This window comes from Dipodomys merriami, unplaced genomic scaffold, assembly GCF_024711535.1.
Source record: "Dipodomys merriami isolate MVZ:Mamm:240054 unplaced genomic scaffold, mDipMer1.0.p SCAF_1009, whole genome shotgun sequence".
Classification (NCBI taxonomy): Eukaryota; Metazoa; Chordata; class Mammalia; order Rodentia; family Heteromyidae; genus Dipodomys; species Dipodomys merriami.
In genome coordinates, this window is record NW_027202282.1 from 36,076 (window position 1) to 56,404 (window position 20,329).

General features: G+C 43.1%; 1 protein-coding gene across 3 annotated transcripts in view; it reads left to right on the forward strand.

The window, feature by feature from the left end:
• Positions 1–249: 249 nt before the first annotated feature.
• LOC138807190 (lysine-specific demethylase 5A) overlaps positions 250–20,329 on the forward strand; it is a 53,654-nt gene continuing 33,574 nt past the window's right edge. For 2 of the 3 annotated variants that reach the window (XM_069992761.1, XM_069992770.1), the window contains exons 1-12: positions 250–414; positions 4,246–4,323; positions 5,606–5,728; positions 6,875–7,045; positions 9,197–9,331; positions 12,960–13,065; positions 14,423–14,514; positions 15,375–15,533; positions 16,076–16,195; positions 17,091–17,249; positions 17,877–18,058; positions 20,029–20,191. In XM_069992761.1, coding sequence (XP_069848862.1) covers positions 250–414; positions 4,246–4,323; positions 5,606–5,728; positions 6,875–7,045; positions 9,197–9,331; positions 12,960–13,065; positions 14,423–14,514; positions 15,375–15,533; positions 16,076–16,195; positions 17,091–17,249; positions 17,877–18,058; positions 20,029–20,191 — 1,653 coding nt within the window. Of the gene's footprint in view, positions 415–4,245; positions 4,324–4,679; positions 4,699–5,605; positions 5,729–6,874; positions 7,046–9,196; positions 9,332–12,959; positions 13,066–14,422; positions 14,515–15,374; positions 15,534–16,075; positions 16,196–17,090; positions 17,250–17,876; positions 18,059–20,028; positions 20,192–20,329 lie in introns of those variants that run through there. The other variant, XM_069992781.1, reaches the window with a different exon arrangement.

Here is a 20,329-nt window from a genome sequence, read left to right on the forward strand (position 1 = left end):
CGCCCCGGCCCGGGCCGCTGAGAGGCCGCGGTGGTCCTCGGCCCGCCGGCGCCCGGCCCTGAGGCCCGCGGGCCGCCCCCCCGCCCCCCCCTCCGCCCCCCCCTCCCGCCGTCCCCCCCCGCCCCCCCTCCGCCGCCCCCCCGCCGCCCCCCCTCCGCCGCCCCCCCCCCGCCGCCCCCCCTCCGCCGCCCCCCCCCGCCCCCCCTCCGCCGCCCCCCCCCGCCGCTCCCCCCCCGCCCCGTGACTGCCATGGCGGGCGTCGGGCCCGGGGGCTACGCGGCCGAGTTCGTGCCGCCCCCGGAGTGCCCGGTCTTCGAGCCCAGCTGGGAGGAGTTCACCGACCCGCTCAGCTTCATCGGCCGCATCCGGCCTCTGGCCGAGAAGACCGGCATCTGCAAAATCCGGCCGCCCAAGGTAACCGGGGAGGAAGGAGCCCCCGGAGTGGGGGGCTGGGGGGGAGACGGGAGCCGGGCGGGCCCCTCGTGAGACCGTCCCCTCAGGTCCCCACATCTCGGGGCGCCCACAGGGCCTGGCCAGCTTGGGCTTTGAAAGGCCTTCTGGACGGTTCTGACGGTGTCGGGGTGGGGGTGGGGGGGGGTAACACTCGGACACGGATACCTGTCTCTGGGTTGGGGGGGAAAGAGTATCAAAAGGCACCTGAAGGACAGACAGCCCTCCTTGGGGTTCCCTAGTCCGTCGGCTGTCCGTGTGTCCAGGCCCTGAGCGTAGTAGCCACACTGCTTGCATGCATGCAAGAGTTTCTCTTCTTTCCCTCTCTTGCCTCTTTTCCTTTTTTGATGCTGGGGATCGAACCCAGGACTTACTAGGCGAGCACTTTGCCATTGAGCTATGTTATACATCCCAACCCAAGAGTTTCTTAAAGAAAACACACACACACACACACACACACACACACACACACACACACACACACACACGTGTAGCCCAAGGTTTCGTTGTGCTCCCCTCTCTCCTTTCCCCTATTTCCCCGGATAGTAGCCCCAAGCTAATTACTGCTGCAATGAGAAAGACCAGGGGAAGATTAAAAAAAAGTATTGCCTTTCTTTTTTTAAGTTTAGAGGTTTAGAAAGAATGGGTCAGTAATGAAGATGGGGGAGAGAACACGTTGAAATACCTTGGTATAAGGAACTAAGGAGCAAAGATGTCAGAACTATAATTATTACCAATAGCTAGGTTTGTCTGCATGTTGGTTACTTAAAACTGATTATGTGGGTGTGCAGGTCTTGGGCCTGGCCACTGTCCCTTAAGCTTTTTCTACAGTAGGTTACCTAGGGCTCAACCAGCTTGAGCCACAGCTCTACTTCCTGCTGTTTGGTGGTTAATTGGATGAGTTTTGTGGTCTTTTCCTGCTCAGGTTGTCTTTGGACCTCCATCCTCAGATCGCAGCCTCCTGAGTAGCTAGGATTACAAATGTAAGCCACTAGTACCAGCTTGATTAATTATAATAACTTAAGTAGGTTTTTCACTTTGATGAGGACAGTTAATAACTTGAGGTTGGATGATAGACTCAAGGTCAAAAAAGGTGGTTTGTTTCCACACTGGACTGCTGGACAGTATGCATTAAGATCAGCTGGATACTTGTTAAAATGCAGATCTCTGGGCCTTATTAAGAGTGGAATCAACTTCTGCAGATGGAGTTTATGGACTTTTCACCAGTGTTGTCAAGACAGGGTCTTACTAAGTAGTTCAGGCTGACCTCAAACTTGTGACCCTCCTGCCTCACCTTCTCAAGGGCTAAGATTACAGTTGCGTGTCACCATGCCAGGCTTCAGATGACTAGATACAGATGAGAAAGATTGTGAGCCTATCTTTGCCTTACACAGTGCTGCTTAAGACAATGTCCTTTATTGCTTTTATAGCAAAGATAGAAATAAGTGCTGTGGTCAGTATTGCTTTCTAAAAACTGTCTTCCCTACCAGATAGCCACAGTAATACATACCATAGTGAATGAAAAACTTGAGAGGAGTTGATCTAGCACCTTTGGATTGTTTCATTTAATCTTCAAAAAGCCTAGCTTGTAAATAAAGTTCTTATTTTACAGAAGAGTCAAGTCTGCATAAGTTAAAACACTAGCCAGGTGTGTTACCTTGGGCAAGTGGCAAAGTGGGTCTTGAACCTCATGTTCTTGAATCTATTCTGTGCTCTTCCCACTGTGCTGTTGCTACCTGGAATGGGTTTGCTGAATGCCTTTTCAAATCATGGATTACCAGCAAAATGTTGCATAGTTGCTGCAATGGTATGCATCACCATCCTCCAAAAGCTTCTACTTTGCTCTGTCACCACCTTCATGTGGACAGAAGCTTAAGCCTTGAAGTTTTTCTCAAACTGTATTTTCATCTACCTCCCAATGCATTTCCTTGTTAGAAATTCTATTCAAAGGTTCTTTTAGATGTTTTCATTTTAAAGGTTATAATTATCACTGTGTATCCTGGGCTGGCTGTGAACTTGGAATATCACTGCCTCAGGTTTCTCCAGGCCTACTTATATGCATACACCACATATGGCTTGTTTAATAATGTATTCTTTATAGGCTACATCATTATTGAACTTGATTATAAGCAGAGTTTAATTTTAACATTGGCAGTAAGTCAAATAAAGAGTATATTCCTTTTGGACAGTGGCACCCTTTCCCTCACTTTCTCCTATATTTACATCTTTTTTTTTTTTTTTTAATTTTACCAATCCATACTTACATCTTTGGGTTTTGTTTTGTTTTGTTGTTTTTTTTGGGTCTGGTCGTGGGGCCTGAACTCTGGGCCTGGGCGCTGTCCCTTAGCTCTTCAGCTCAAGGCTAGCGCTCTACCACTTGAGCCACAGCGCCACTTCCGGCTTTTTTCTTTTTGCTTATGTGGTGCTGAGGAATCGAACCCAGGGCCTCAGGCATGCAAGGCAAGCGCTCTACCACTGAGCCACCTTCCCAGCCCCATACTTACATCTTTAAAATGGGTTACTAATAGTCCAAATCAAGTTTGTTGGTTGGTTTTTTCTTCTTAGTAGTAGTAGAGTTTGGAGTCAAGGTCTTGGTTTATCAGTGAGGTGCTTTACTATTTCAGTGACCCCTAGTCCTAACTTTGGTTATTTTTCAAATAGTGGCTCCATTTTTGCCTGAGTGATCCCACAGCTTAGTTAGATTTCCCTGGAATAGCTGGGATGACAGAGCAGCTTGGATGACAGCTTCCTGTTATAGCTCATTGCTTTGTATTTTTGGCTGAGATGGAGTTTTGGAAACTTGTGGTTCAAATCCCAGCTTCTTAAGTGGGTAGGATTACCGATGTGAGTCACTACACTTGGCTTTATAACCTTATTTCAAATACATGATGTTGTAGCACAATCTGGAAGGTTTCCTTGGTCTGTGGACTTGCTTTTTTTTTTTTTTTTTTTTTTGGAGGGTAGGAGGTTTTAAAATTTGAGCTGAGGGTTTCTTGCTTGCTAAGCAGGTGCTCTACCACTGAGCCATGCTTCCAGCCCTGTTTTTCAAGTTATTTTTAAGATAAGGTTTTGCTTTGTGCCAAAGTGCTCTCCTGGACTACAGTCTGCCTATTACAGACTTCTGTAGTTGCTAGGTGACAGGTATACAACACCCAGATCCATCTTCCCAACATTGAGATGGAATCTTGTGACCTTTTCGGTCCTGTCTGTCCTGGAACTGCAGCACCACAGTCTCTACCTCCCGAGTAGTTTAGGGTGACAGGAATACACCACTAAGCCAGATTGTGGGTTGAGAAGGGGTCTCATTGACCTTGCTGCCCAGTCTGGTCTACAGCATCAATCATTGTTCTTAGCCTCCACACTTGCTAGGATTAGAGACAGGAGACACCGACAGGGTCCGTTCCCTTTCAGAGAATATATTTGGGTGCCCAGAAGCTGGCCTTTTAACATAACATTTGTTTAGCATAGAATGTAATATATTTATAAATACTAAAAAGTCTAAATACCTTCAAAACATTTCTTTCTAACTTTTGTCCTTTTAAAACATTTTTTTTTCTTTTGGTTTGCTGGACACTTGTGGTACGTGAGCTCATTACATTCTTCTTGAGTAACTTTGGAAAGCATAATTGTGGAATGTAAATAGCAGGACTGGTAGGATTGCTTCCTCAAGTGTAGTAGTAAAAAATGAAGACATATATGCTAATCTGCTGTCACTGTGGTTTGTCGCAACTCATCCCTTATTAAAGGGAATAAATAGCGGACTCCTTGCTCATATAGAAAAATTTTTCTGTCTAGGATTGGCAGCCTCCGTTTGCATGTGAAGTAAAATCCTTCCGTTTTACTCCTCGAGTCCAGCGACTGAATGAACTTGAGGTGAGTATAGCAACATCAGTTTTGCTTCTAAGTTTTGTCATGCATGCTAAGCAAACTCTTTACTGCTGACCTGCAGCCTGGCATGTCTTCTTCTGATGCCTTGTGTTAGAGCTCTAGGGAGAGAACTTTCAGAAGTTCATGTGTCAGGGCCCAGAATATGGGTTAACTGGGATTTATTTATTTATTTTGGTGCCAGTTCTGGGGCTTGAATTTAGGGCCTGGGCAGTGTCCCTGAGGTGTTTTGGATTTTTTTTTTTTCTTTTGTTTTCCTTTAAGGCTGTACCAACTAAGCCACATCTTCACTTCTGGCCTTTTGCTGGTTAATTGGAGGTAAGATCCTCAGATCTGAGCCTCCTGAGGAGATAGGATTTGCAGGTATGAGCTACTGGCACCCTGGTCTCCTCTATGGTCTTAAAATATTTATTTCCTGGGGCTGGGAAGGTGGCTCCATGGGAGAGTGCTTACTTGTATGCATAAGGCCCTGAGTTTGATTCCTCAGCACCACATAAGCAGAAAAAGCCGGAAGTGGTGCTGTGGCTCAAGTGGTAGAGCACTATCCTTGAGCTGAAGAGCTGAGGGACAGCGCCCAGGCCCAGAGTTCAGGCCCCAGGACTGGCAAAAATAAATAAATAAAATTCCTGAGCTGTTAGTGATTTTTCTGTTTGTCTCTTGTAATTAAATATTAAGCATATTATCAGTTAGATAGTTTCTATACCATGTGTATGTACTAGAGAATGTCACAGGATGAAAATGTTTAGAAAATAATTTGACTAAAATTTCCAGTTACCACAGAGTTAAGCTAACTAAATGTTGAATTGCTAATGAAAGTTTCTTTTTGTTGTTGTTACTAGTACTGGGACTTGAACTCAGGGCCTAGGCACTGTCCCTGAGTTTTATTGCTCAAGGTTAGTGCTTAACCACTTGAGCCACAGCTCCATTTCCAGCTTTCAGTGGTTAGAGATAAGAGTTTCATGGGTTTTCCTGCCCAGGTTGGCTTTGAACTGTGATCTTCAGATTTCAACCTCTTTTGAGTACCTAGCATTTCACAGGCCTGGCTGCCTATTTATTAAGGAACTGCCTGAATGAGTAAAGTTTTATTAGAAGTATTTTGCCTCTTTACTATTGGTGGTGGTGGTGATGGTGTGGGAGGTTTGTTTAGACTAAGCAATAATGAAACCTTTGAGTTTCTTTACAGGAATGAGTATCTTTAGCATGGTTAAGGCTCACTTATTTTCAGATATTACAGTTTCTATTTCTAATTTCTGTACTTGTCTACTCTCAGGCAATGACCAGAGTGAGACTGGATTTCTTGGATCAACTGGCAAAATTTTGGGAACTTCAAGGATCTAATTTAAAGATACCTGTGGTGGAAAGAAAAATCCTAGACCTCTATGCATTGAGCAAGGTAAGACTTGTGTTTACTTATGAAGTGAGCAAGGGGCTGGAATGTAGCTTATTGGTGGAGGGCGTACTTAGGAAATGCCAGGTTCTATAACCTGCAAAACACACACATGCACACTTGCTAGGCTCCAGTCTTGTAGCTTCTTGCCTTTGCAGTTTTCTAAGTTCTGATGTCATGTCCCTCTAGCCTTTGTTGTGTTTACCTCTGTAATAACTGTACAGTTGCCAAATGCTCAGTTGTCTTTTTGCTTCAAGCACATGGCACAAACCCACATTCAGCAGCAAAGGGACATAAAAATGGGAGGGCCGTAGTCCAGGCTGCTTAAAGCAAGATCTTCTCTTGAAAATAACCAATACGCTGAGTAATATTCCTCTCTGTGTGCATATGCTTAGCTTTCTCACATGTGTATTGTACAGAGTACAAATGAATTTTTTTTGTGGTTTTAGTATTGTACCCTTGAATTCATGTCCGTGTGCTCCTGCTGTTTTTGTTGTTGTGCAAGCCTGGTGCTCTACCACTTGAGCCACAGCTCTACTTGTGACATGGAGTTAAGCGGAGATAAGAGTCTCAAGGAGCCAGGCACTGGTGGCTCATGCCTATATAATCTTAGCTACTCAGGAGGCTGAGATCTGAGGATCACGGTTCAAAGCCAGCCCAGGCAAGAAAGTTCATGAGATTCTTATCTCCTATAAACTACTCAAAAAAAGCTGGGAGTTGTGCTGTGGCTCAAATGATAGAGTTCTAGCCTTGAGTAAAAAAGAAGCTCAGGGACAGTGCCCAGGCCTAGAGTTCAAGCCCCCAGAGTGAGGGAAAAAAAAAAAAAAAGAGTTTCAAGGATTTGTCTGGCTGGGCTGGCTTCAAACCATGATTCTCAGATCTCCACATTCTGAGTAGGTAGGATTATAGGTGCCCATCTTTACTAAATGTCCTTTAATATCTTTTTTTTTTTTTGAAATTAGGACAGTGGTATTGATGAAATTTTAGAGTTTAAAATCTCCAAAACCTTTGTGTCTACTTTAAGTAGTAGCACATACTAGTTGAAAGGGAATTTGAAGCCTAAGCCTAGAATTGCTTTTATATGTAACAGACGTGATGTATTATGCTGGAATCTACCTCTGTTCCTTCACTGAAGTTCTGTTTCCTTTTCAGATCGTTGCCAGTGAAGGAGGATTTGAAATGGTCACCAAGGAGAAGAAATGGTCTAACGTTGGGAGCCGCTTGGGATATTTACCAGGAAAAGGAACTGGATCTCTTCTGAAGTCCCACTATGAAAGAATTCTCTACCCCTATGAGCTATTCCAGTCTGGTGTCAGCCTTATGGTGAGATGCGTCATTGTTCCTAGAGGATAGATCCAGGATAGATCAAGTAGGAAATTTAGACTATGTTCTCCACAAGTCAGGTGGGATGCATAACAAGGTGGAATAGATTTCTCCAGGTTCCAGCATTTGGAGAGCAAAGAGTAGTAGTTAAAAATAATAGCTGTTTCTCGTGGTTTACAAGACAAAGCAATGGGAATTGAAGGATGTTTTCTTATTATAAGCCTTCATGTGTTAAGGGTTTTGAAATTTTCTTCCTGTTTATTTCACAGGAGCTCATCGCCCAGGCTGACTTTGAGCTTGTCGTGTGTGTGTGTATGTGTGTGTGTGTGTGTGTGTGTGTGAGAGAGAGAGAGAGAGAGAGAGAGAGAGAGAGAGAGAGAGAGAGTGTTGACTTAAATTCATGGCCTGGGGGCTGTCCCTGAGCTCTTTCGCTCAAGGCTAATGCTTCACCACTTGAATCATAGCTCCACTTTGGGCTTTTTGTTGGTTAATTAGAGATGAGTTTCACAGACTTTCCTGTCTGGGTTGATTCTGAATTGTGATCTTCAGATTTCAGTTTCCTGGGTAGCTAAGATACAAGCATATGCCACTGGCACCTAGCTGACCTTGAAATTGTGATCCTCCTCCCTCAGCTTCCTAAATGTTGGGATTATAGGCCTATGCTACCATGCCCAAATCTGGTTTCCTACTTACAAGTCCTTCCCTAACACTAGATCACTAAGATTTTCTTCTTTGTTTTTGTGTAGTTTTGTAATTTTGGCTTTTGTACTTAGGTCCATGATGTATTGAGTCAGTTTTGGGGAGGCAGAATAGAGTGGTAAGGGTGTAAATTCTCTCTCTCTCTCTCTCTCTCTCTCTCTCTCTCTCTCTCTCTCTCTCTCTTTCTTTCTTTCTGCACTATTTTACAAGAGTATCCTTTTCCCAATGAAATGACCTATTAATTTTGTGAAGTATCAGTATCAGTTGATTATAAATGTGTAGACTGACTTCTGGACTTCACTGTCCCATTGATCTATCTATAGTAGGCCCCCACTCCCCAGGTCTGGTTTCACTTTCACTGAGTAATTGCTCTGAAAATATGCGATGGAAAATTTCAAACATAAATACTTCATAAGTTTCAAATTGCATGCACGATGAAATCTGTGTTCTTCTGCCGTAGTTGTGAATCATTTCTTTGTCTCTAGTAACCATCTCAGTTTTTAGATCTGTTGTTGGTGTTATTACAGTGCTGTGTTCAAATCACCTTCACTTTACTACGTAATGGCCCCAAATTTGAGAATAGTGATGCTGGAATTCAAATCTGCTGCAGAGAAGCTGCACGGTGCTCTCAAAGTGTAGGTGGAGAGGAGAAAGGACCAGGAGATGCTTTGGAGTGAGAGAGAGACCACATTCACATGACTTACTGTAGTATGTTGTTGTAATTGTTTTGTTTCAGTATTGTTAATTGTTGCTAATTTTTTATGCCTAATATATGAATTAAACCTAATCATGGATATGCATGTGTAGAAGAATCATGGGATGTATAGGGTGTGGTACTTCTATGTTTCTGGCATCTTCAGGGATCTTAGACTTCAGGTACACAGAGAAACTGTCATGTATGTTTGCCCTAGAACCAATACCAGGCCATATTGTGCATTGTAGTTTTATAGTAAATTTTGATACTCAATAATTAAGCCCCCTTAATTTTTTCAAGTCTTCAAAATTTCCAAACAGTTGTAACTTTTCACATAAATTTTAGAGTCAGCTTTCAGTTTCTATAGAAATAATTGGGTTTTGATAGTTCAGTTCAAGGGAGAATGATGATTTGATTTCGTGTAGGCATAGGAAGTTACTGGAAAAATTTTTTTTTTTTGGTCAGTCATGGGGCTTGAACGCTGGGCCTGGGCACTGTCCCTCAGCTCAAGGCTTTACCACCTGAGCCACAGCACCATTTCTGGTTTTCTGGAGGTTTATTGGAGATAAGAATTTCACGGCTTTTCCTGTCCAGCCTGGCTTTGAACTGCGATCCTCATATCTCAGCTTCCTGAGCAGCTAGGATTACAGGCATGAGCCACTGGCGCCCAGCTGGAAATTTGTTTTCTTCTTCACTGTTTCTCAAGCCTGGTCTCTTATCAGTGAAAACTGCTGTTTTTCTGTAATCTGACCTTTTAGGGTGTGCAGATGCCTACTTTAGAAATGAAGGAGAAAGTGGAACCTGAGGTCCTCTGCCCTGATACTCAGACTTCCCCAGAGTCGGGAGCAAGAATGAACATCCTGCCAAAAAGAACAAGACGTGTCAAGTCCCAGGTATCAACATGCATAGGACATTTTTTGTTGTGGTGATGGTTTGTGTGTGCTGGTACTGAGGCTTGCACTCAGGACCTGTTGACAGTCCTTTAGCTTTTTGACTCAAGGCTGGTCCTCTACAGCTTCAGCCACAGCTCTATTTCCAACTTTTTTTGGTGGTTAATTGGAGATAAGAGTCTTGCAGATTTTCCTGCCTGAGCTGGTTTGGAACCTTGATCCTCAGATTTCAGCCTCCTCATTAGTAGGATGACAGGTGCCAGCCAACAGTGCGTGGCTCTGGGCCGTGCTTAACAGGAGGTTTGTGGACATAGGGAAACCATTCATACGCTTTTAGCCTTGAAGACACATCCTCCATTCATTCATCTTTGCATTTCTTTTTTCTTATTCTAATTGAGGTCACACGCCCAGATATTAAAATCTCACACAGATATGCATATATGTGTGTATATAAGTATGCACATGTGTTTATGTAAGGATATGTGTATGTGTTTAGAGACATCCTCTTTATATAATCCAGACAGGCCTAGAACTTGCTGTGTAGCCCAGGCTAACCTTGTGTACTCACGGTCTTTCGGCCTAGTATTGTGATTGCTGAGATTATATGTGTGTGCCAGCATGCCAGACTTTTTAAGGTTTGGGTTTAAGGTTCAAAGCCAGCCTGGGCTTTGAACTTGATCCTCAGACCTCAGTCTCCCTAGTAGCTAGAATTACAGGCATGAGCCTGTCTAAGAATTTTTTCTTAAGTATTTATTTTTATTCAGTAGCTGTACAAAGAGTGTCAGCTGCAGAAGTCAGGCTATATCACCTTGATCAGTGTCATCCCCCATCCTTCCCCTCAGCTTTCCCCACCCATCACTCAGTCCCATTTTACAAAATAGCATTGTATAGAATGACTGCGTTTGCTTGCCTACTCCCCTTCATGTACCAGTCTTTTTCCTTTCCCCTTCCCCTGAACATGTTTCCGCTTCCTAGTATTCATTTTGCTAAGTGGTTTGTTAGTTGTTCAGAGGAGTTATTTTACTGGACTCCTCCCTGAAGTGTACCATTCTTTAGCAGATTTGTTTGTGTGTGTGTGCATATGATCCTGTATAGGTTTGTGGATTTGTATTTAGATCCAGCGTTCAGATTCGAGAGAAAACATACACCCCTTGTCACTCTGAGCCTGACTTTTGTATATTGTAATTTTTTTCTAGGTCTTACCTATTTCTCTGCAAATGACATTATTCTTCCTGCTAGATGAGTAAAATACCGTTTTATGTATACCACATTTTCTTGATCCACTGGTCTGTTCTAGGACATCAGGGCTGTTTCTGTAATTTGGCTCATGACTAGTGCCACTGTGACCATGGATGTGCAGGTGTCTTTACCATATTCTGACTTGTAATAGTCCGGGTAGCTGCCCAGAAGTGGTGGTGTTGGATCATAGGGTAGTTCTGTGTTTAGATTTTGAGGAGTCTCCAAACCTCCACCCAGAGTAGTTGCATTAGTTTACATTCCCATCAACAGTGTAATAGAGTTCCTCCCCTGCCTCTATCCACTCCCCCCATCCTTGTCAGCATTTCTTGTTTGCATTCTTCATGATGGACAATCTTTTTTTTAAAATTGTTATTGTAAAGGTGATATACAGAGGAGTTACGGTTATATGTCATGTAAAGAATATATTTCTTTTTTTTTTTGGACAGAGTCACCCTTTCCTTCACTTTCCCCTAGTTACCCCCTCCTGTCTCTGCCCACAAATTATATAGTTCATTTTGCATACTCAGTGTTGTTTTGGTTTGCATTTCTTTTATAGCTAGAGATGTTGAGGAGTTTCTCAAATGTTTATTGGCCATTCTTGCTTTTTCTTCTGAGAAGTTTCTTGATTCCTTTGCTCATTTATTAGTTGAGCTACTGATTTGGTATGGAGGTATTTTCTTGAGCTCCTTATTTATTCTAGTTAGATATTAGGCGCTTATATGAATAGGTGGTAAAGGGGCTGGGAAGCTGGCTCAGTGGTAGAGTGCTTGCCTTGCTTGCATGAGGCCCTGAGTTTGATTCCTTAACACCACATAGACAGAAAAAGCTGGAAGTAGTGCTGTGGCTCAAGTGGTAGAGCACTAGCCTTGAGCTGAAGAGCTGAGGGACAGCGCCCAGGCCCAGAGTTCAAGCCCACAACGGACCAAAAAAAAAAAGAATAGGTGGTAAAGATCTTCTGTTCTGTAGACTGTCTTTTTTTTTTTTAAAGTATAATTAATATTTCATTAAGTGTTAACAATAAAAATTACAGTAGACTGTTTTTTTAACTTAGTAATTGTTCTTATCTGTGCAGAAACTTTTTAGTTCGATGCAATCCCATTTATTCCAATTTGCTGAGCCTTAAGGCTATTTTAATAAACAAAAGTATTATTTAATTCAGGAAAAAGGTAAACAACATACTGACCTGTAGAACTTGTATATTATAGAAGGAAAGTATCAAAGGAAAGAGGGATAAAACATGGCTTTCCTAGGTATATCTTGATTTTTCCTCCCTCCCTCCCTTCTTCCCTTTTTTTTTTTTTTTTTTTCTTGTTGTTGTTGTTGGTTGTGGGACTTGAATCTCTGGGCCTGGGCACTATCCCTCAGCTTTTCAGCGCAGTGCTACTTCCAGTTTTCTTTTTTTTGTTGTTTGTTTGTTTTTTTGGGTCCGGTCATGGGGCCTGAACTCTGGGCCTGGGCGCTGTCCCTCAGCTCTTCAGCTCAAGGCTAGCGCTCTACCACTTGAGCCACAGCGCCACTTCCGGCTTTTTTCTTTTTGCTTATGTGGTGCTGAGGAATCGAACCCAGGGCCTCTGGCATGCAAGGCATGCGCTTTACCACTGAGCCAACTTCCCAGCCCCCTACTTCCAGTTTTCTAAGTGGCTTATTGGAGATGAATCTTACAACCTCTCCTGCCTGGACTGGCTTGCAACTGTGATCCTCAGATCTCAGCCTCCTGAGTAGGATGATAGGTGTGAGCCACCTCTCCCGGCATTCTCTTTTCTTAAGTACAAGAAAGAACTTTCTCAGTAGCTGACGGTGTACTTTTCAGCCTGTATAGAGGGCCATACCAATAATCAAATAAGTCATTGGTAATGGAATGGAATTATTCTTTTTAAGCATAAGCCCTTATACTTGGTAGGCAGAAACTCTGCTGCCTGAACTATGCTCTTACAACCCCTTTTTTTGCATTAAGCTATTTTGTGATCTTTGCCTCCCAAGTAGCTGGGTAAGATAACAGGTGTAAAGCACCTCACCAGGTGGACTAGAATTATTCTTGAAAGCCACTGAGGACAGCTCACTCAGAACAGATGACCTGTTTGCATGTATTGTGTCCTGTGATCAGTCTGTAGCATAGAAAACAAAAAGGAAAGAAAGAATATGTCCAGGAGAAGAGAATGGAATCAGCTTCCCCTGAGACCAAAGTTAACTGGGAGCCAGAAATTTTTGCCATTTGAATTACAGGACCCAAGACACAGTATTATATTCTTTAACTTGGTGGCTCAACTTTGAAAAATTGTCCTAGCTGTTGGAGTTCAAGGTCCCAGCAAGACAGCAAGAACTTTTATCTTGGAAAAGAAAAATGAATGAATTAGATAACTGTGCTGATATGAGTTTTGTTTTTATTTTTCAGTCAGACTCTGGAGATGTGAATAAAAACACAGAACTGAAGAAACTCCAGATTTTTGGAGCTGGACCCAAAGTTGTGGGTCTAGCAATGGGAGCAAAAGATAAAGAAGGTAAAGTCTGTTATTGGTCTTGAAGTACAACAATATGTTTGTAAAAAGATTCAAATGATACTTGCATTTCAGATTGTGCTGGGAATTCAGAATTGTAAACTTGAGACATGGTTTCTAGGTAAACTGTCTTCTTTACAGCAAATACCTTGATGTTAAGATGTGAAGAGCAATTAGCATGTTGAATTTTTACAGTTTTAGAATTTCCTTCTCCATGTGTAATATTACAACGAATTCATTGCAGCTTTAAAATGCTAGTTTAGTTCCACCCATAATGGTGAAGGTACAGATCACCTAGTGATCTGAGGCTCAAATTAAAAGGGAAATAGAGGGGCTGGGAAGATGGCTCAGTGGTAGAGTGCTTGCTTCGCATGCATGAGGCCCTAGGTTCAATTCCTCAGCACCACATAAGCAGGAAAAAAAAAGCCGGCAGTGGTGCTGTGGCTCAAGTGGTAGAGCGCTAGCCTTGAGCTGAAGAGCTGAGGGACACCGCCTAGGCCCAGAGTTCAAGCCCCACGACTGACAAAAACAAAGAACACAAAAAACGGGAAATAGACTTAATACAGGGAAGAACTTGTAGCTTTTAAATTCTAACCATCATTCAAGTTAAAAAATAATTGATTGCCCTTGATAAATTATACCATTTACTCGTTTTCTTTGAAATGCCTAGTTCTTTTCAGCTTTGCATGTTGGAAACTTTTGTGAGTAGAACTGCTAATGCAGAAATCAAGTTCCTGTTCTCCCTATGTGCTGTGTCAGTGTAAAAGCTCGTTCAACACGGAGCAGCTGGGCATGTTTTGACTTACAATTATAAGGATTAATGAAATCCTAATCGCATCTCTTAGGCATTTATGATAGGAAAAGTCAAATCATATAATTCAGATTGTGAACAGAACTGTAGAAGATCAGATAATGCTGTTCCACACTCAGAACGTTTAATGTGGTAGAATTTGCTAAGTACATTATAATGGTTTTTGTGGCCCTTCTGAGCATTAAGTACACTTCCTTTGTCATTTGTGGTTACTGTGTTGGCTCGCAGTGATCCCACAAATGATTGTGAATCCCTTGAGTTGTGAGTGTGGACGTGTGTGTAGGTGCCGCATACCTGCCCACTGCACACATGCTGCAGTGCAGCACCGGTGGATAAACTAGCTGGGGCTTGGTTGTCTGGATTAGAATCCAAACCCACCACCAGCTGGCTGTGTGATTTTAGCACCTATGTGATTTTTGTATACCTTTAACCTGAGATAATTTAGCTCAAGTGTTCTGAGATTAACTGAAATAATTTTAAATAGTGTCTGGTCCATAGTAAGCTCTCAACATTAGTTTTTACTATTACTATATAACTTTTTATTTCAAGATGAGGTCACCCGAAGACGAAAAGTTACCAACAGGTCAGACGCATTTAACATGCACATGAGACAACGGAAAGGAACTCTGTCTGTTAACTTTGTAAGTGCTTTGGGATGTGTCAGGAGGGAAAGGATTTGTTTCATTTCAGTTTTGCTCTTTTTATCTTGATAAATCCTGGTGTGCTGTTTAATTAGCTCATGTGGTTACGAGACCTGGTGGCAAAAACAGAGCTAGAGCTTCGGTGTTTGTGTGATGTAACCTTGCTTTGTCTCGTGTACGTATAGACTGTCTGCCCTGACTCATACACCTGTGGGTGATAATAAATGAGAAGGTGATAGAAATCCGTGGAGAGTCGGCCGCCATTCTTGTGGAGCCCAGCGTCCACCTCTGTGGCACCAGTCGAGTGTAGACTGAAAATCTACACTTGTCATCACTATTCCTTGAATAGTGTAGTAGCTCAGCTGTGTTTGCTATTAAGAATGATCTAGTGGTGACTGAGTATAAATGTGAGGGTGTGCATCACTGTTTACGTACATCCTGCCCCATCTTAGATGAGGGGTTGAGTATCGGCGGGTTTTGGTATCCGTGGGACTGGTGGGTGGGGGCCTGGAACAGATCCTGTAGATACCAAAGGTTCTCATGCTACGTCTAGGAAAGCAGTGTTCCAGGCAGTTCGCAGTTCTCCTCCTGTACCAAACGTATTCGTATACAGGAAAAGGAATGGTGTTTTTAAAACAAATCGATTTGCGTTCTTGATTCTAATGACCTGATTTACTTGTATTTGCTAGAAGTCCTAGAGGTCAATTTAGGAAGTGTTATTAAAAGAATGTTGAAGTATTGTTTGAAATAGATTTCAGGATTTAAGTTACATTTGCTTCTAGTGTACATTTTAACAAAACAGGTTGTGGAAAAGCCGTGTTTTCTGTCATGGAAAGTAGACTGGGTCTTTATTTTAACAGGTTGATCTCTACGTGTGCATGTTTTGTGGTCGGGGCAACAACGAGGACAGGCTGCTGTTGTGTGACGGATGTGACGACAGCTATCACACGTTCTGTCTCATTCCGCCGCTGCCCGATGTGCCCAAGGGAGATTGGAGGTGTCCTAAGTGCGTTGCTGAGGTATGGGCCTGGGAGCAGTAACGCATGTGACGTGTGCAAATACACTCCTAAAGCTGGGAAGGTAGCCGTGTGGCAGCTTGGCTCCAAAGCTTTTTCTGACTCCTGGCTGCATCATTCTATATATTCTTCAGTTGAGGGAGACTTGTGATTGGATAGTTCATAATGCAACACTAAAGAGGAAGAAACATTATAGCTTTTGTTTGTGTTTTCTACCAGTATTGGGGTTTGAATTCAGGGCCTTGCACTTGCTCAATTGGTGCTCTACCACTTGAGCTCTGCTTTGTGCTGGTTATTTTGGAGGGTGTGTGTGTGTGTGTGTGTACACATATATACGTATACCACATTTTATTGGTCCATTCTTCTGGTATAGGGCATCGGGGCTGTTCCCACGTTCTGGCCATGGTGAATAGTGCTGTATGGTATGCAGGTGCCTTCATTGTGTCCTGTGCCCAGGAGTGGCATTCCTGCGTCATCTACCTGAGAGTGGTACTCTGGTCAGTACGGTCTCCGGGAGTTAACCTTAGACATGTTTTTCTGTCTAGGAGTGCAACAAACCCCGAGAAGCTTTTGGATTTGAACAAGCTGTACGAGAATACACGCTTCAGAGTTTTGGGGAGATGGCAGATAACTTCAAGTCTGATTATTTCAATATGCCAGTCCATGTAAGTTACTGTTTTTTTCTGTCCATTTGGAGAGGTTCAAAGTGTAAATAGAACCTTAGTTGATCATTTTTAATATTTTGTGGGAAACAGGGACCAAGTGCAAAAGACGAGAGAACATCGAATCTTAAAATGAAGGATTTGGGCCAGGTGCCAGAGGCTTGAGCCCCTAGTTACCAGCTAGCTACTTTGGAGGCTGAGATCTGAGGATTTCAGTTCAAAGCTAGCCTGGGAGGGAAATTCTGTTGAGACTCTTATCTCCAGTAAACTAAAAAGGCTAGAAGTGAAGCTATGTGTGGCTCAAATGGTGAAGTGCTAGCCTTGAGCAAAAGAAGCTTAGTTCAAGCCCTAGGACCTGCACAAATATAAAAGTAAGAGGTTTGGCATCTTTTGTTGTCTTTATATGGTACTTGATATTCTCTTATTATGAAACCCTTCTGATGTCTGTTCTGTAAGCTTTCTGTGAGTAATCCTTTACTGAAAAACAAGTATTTGGCTGGTGCTGTTTATCATTACTTGTCACGTGGGGTTTGCTTCTTTCCCTAATGGATCCTGGGCCTGTTTGAAAGTTTTGGCAGAAGTAAGGCTCAGCCTTGCTTTGTCACTTCCGTGCTTCACATGGAAGTTCTCTTCATCTTTGTCCTGAAGAAAGAAGCAGCTTTTTCCAGAAAAAGGCAATTCAGATTCATTATATTTCTGAATGTAAAGGTTATCTTTAGCTTTTCCCTGCTGTCGCTGTGTGAAGGTAGGGCCCTGGTCGTCTTGCCTGGGAGGTGTGAAGCTTTGTGCCCACTTGGGCTGGGCTGGGCTGGGCTGGGCTGGGCTGGGCTGGGCTGGGCTGGGCTGGGGACGGGTCCAGCGGGTCGGCAGCGCGTGTCGTTTCTGTTGGCCTGTGTAGATGGTGCCCACAGAGCTAGTGGAGAAGGAGTTCTGGAGGCTGGTGAGCAGCATCGAGGAAGATGTTATTGTAGAGTACGGTGCCGACATCTCCTCCAAGGACTTCGGAAGCGGGTTTCCCGTCAAGGATGGTCGGAGGAAGATGTTCCCAGAGGAAGAGGTGTGTAGAAACCTACCTTCCTCTAATCCTAGATGTATGATTCAAACAAAAGTCTTCAGTCTTATGGACAAGGCAAAATACTTTTTAAAAAATGACTGCCTTTTAAAAGCTAATTTGCTTTAAAACTTCTTTCGTGTGTGCATATGTATACATGTATTTTTGGCGGTGGTGGGGTTTGAGCTCAGGGCCTCATACTTGCTTGGCTTGCTTGCTTGGCTGATGCAGTGCCATTTGAGTTACACTTCTAAGCCTGCTTTTTACTGAGTGTTTTGGAGATGGAGTCTTACGTACTTTTTTGCCCTCAATGGCCTTGACTTGTGATCTTCTCAGCCTTCTTAGTTGTTAAGATTATAGGCATGAGCCTAGCACCTGGCTACTGTTTCCTATATTTTGAAGTATAGACTCTCCTTTCTGCTCTTTGACCTGCCAGACTTTATTCTTTTGGGTTCTTGGCGAGTTAACCCATAACTTTGTACATGCTAAACGTGTGCTCTACTGCAAAACTATATTTAAAACTAATATGTATTATATAATTACTTTGATATAGACCTTAACTCTTCAGCTAGCTGCCAAGTCAACCAAAATCTATGGAGTAGAGTGTGTTGAGCCCCTCCTTCCCTCTGACAGGAATATGCGCTTTCGGGCTGGAATTTGAACAACACGCCCGTCCTGGAGCAGTCCGTTCTCGCGCACATTAATGTGGACATTTCTGGCATGAAGGTGCCTTGGCTCTATGTGGGCATGTGTTTCTCTTCTTTCTGCTGGCACATTGAAGATCACTGGAGCTACTCCATTAACTACTTGCACTGGTAGGTGTAGTTCTCTGTGTAGCATGTGCATCTAGAGGCCTTTCTTGGTGCTGGGGATAGAATCCAGGGTCTCACACATCTTGAATATATGCTCTACCACTGACCTCTGGTCTTTTTTGAATATGTAATAATGTTACATCTATATATAGTAGGGAGACTGACTTAAAAAGTATTTACTACCCAAAAGGAAGAGCGTATGGTGGGGAAAGGATGAGAAGTGTCTCAGCCACCTTAATTTATAAATCATGTGCAAGTAGCAAAACCTAGTCTAGAGTTTTAGAGTATGTGATGTGTGTGTGTGTGAGTGTGTGCATACCTGCACATGTGTGTAGCATGTGAGTGTGTTGTCAGAGGAATTGTACACTGACCCTGTGAGCTACATCCTCAGCCTAATTTTTTGTTAATGCTAATACTGGTGCTTGAACTCACGACCTGGCTGCTATCCCTTATTTTTTTTCCGTGGCACTCTACCACTTGAGCCACCACTTCATTTCTAGCTTTTTAGTGGTTTTTTGTAGGTAAGAGTCTTACAGACTTTACTGTTTGGTCTGGCTTTGAACTGTAATCCTCGAGTCTCAGCCCTGAGTAGCTGGGATTATTGGATCTGAGCCACTGGCCACCTGCTTCCAGCCCAATTCAGATGAATCTTAATAATTAAAAAATAAGATGTGTAAAGTTTATGCAAATACCATACTAACCTTCACCACTTAAAATCTGAAAAGGTTGGTTTTTTCCTTCTCTCTTTCTGAGGTTGAAGTCCCAGAGCTTGGAGCACCTCTAGCACTAAAATGTTTCTTTCAGTAGTATTTTCCCTTAAAATATCCAAGTTATGTTTGGTCTTTAAGTTGATTTGCTGAATTTTTTTAATCTCACAGTTTTTACTTACATAACCAGTTTCTTTCCACTATATTATGATATATCTTAACTAGATATTTTTATTTCATTTTTTTTTTTTTTGGGGGGGGTCCGGTCATGGGGCCTGAACTCTGGGCCCGGGCGCTGTCCCTCAGCTCTTCAGCTCAAGGCTAGTGCTCTACCACTTGAGCCACAACGCCACTTCCGGCTTTTTTCTTTTTGCTTTATGTGGTGCTGAAGAATTGAACCCAGGGCCTCAGGCATGCAAGGCAAGCATTCTACCACTGAGCCACCTTCCCAGCCTGATATTTTTGTTTTCATTGAAGATCATATTTAAGAGGCTGTGCTGTGTGGTAGCTGCTAGCTTCTGTGTTTACTCAAGCTAGTTAAGTATAAGTAGAATTACAGACTTGCAGCTGCCATTGCACTGTCCTTATGAGGTGCTAAGTTGCCTGTGATCAGGAGCCACTGCATTTCCAGCAAACAGAATCTCATCAGAAACTCTGTTAGGAACAGCACTGGCTGGTATAGAGTCCTGTGAACCTCAGGCAAATTGGAAAGTATAGCTTTTATTGTATAAATAGCTTGCCTAATCAAATATATTATCTAGGGGATAAGCTACTTTGGTATTCTAAATGAACCCTGAATAAATTATAACTAAATATTCTACTAAAATCTCATCAACGTATGTCTTGTTCTTGGTCCTTAAGGTTTATAGAAAACTATATTCAAGATTTCAGTAATTTCTAGTCTTGGTTTATATCCTTGGATAGGAAAACTGACTCAGTGAAGTCAGTCATAGGTATTGTGTAACTTGTGGGGATAATTGGAATGTCTGGTGTGTTTGTGATGCAGTATGTCAGTGTCCTGTGGAACAGTGCTTATTTTTTATGTAGTGTTTTCTCTATTTGAAGCTACTTTTGCTGATCCCCCCTGGTTTTGTGTGCTAATGGCGACAGTGTACCCATCCCTATCCTCTTGCGGTACCACCAGTGATGGCCGTGAGGAGTGGCCTGGGCTCTGCCCAGCTGGTCCCTGTTTAGGGGGTGGGCGTCAGGGCCTTGGTCTCATTGGTACCATTTTCTATGTAGCTGAACCATGACTTCTCTTGCTAGGGGTGAGCCAAAGACGTGGTATGGAGTACCGTCTCATGCTGCAGAACAGCTGGAGGAAGTGATGAGGGAGCTGGCCCCTGAGCTGTTTGAATCCCAGCCTGACCTCCTGCATCAGCTAGTCACCATCATGAACCCCAATGTGCTGATGGAGCATGGGGTGCCTGTGAGTCTCCGTGTGTCTCTTCAGTGCTTTTAAAGTTACTTCAGTTCTTGATTAAATACAGTCACAATGCATGCTTTGCTTTGTGACTGGAAGCAACGGGTCATGTCACCAACTAGCCAAATTAGAATTTATAAGGTG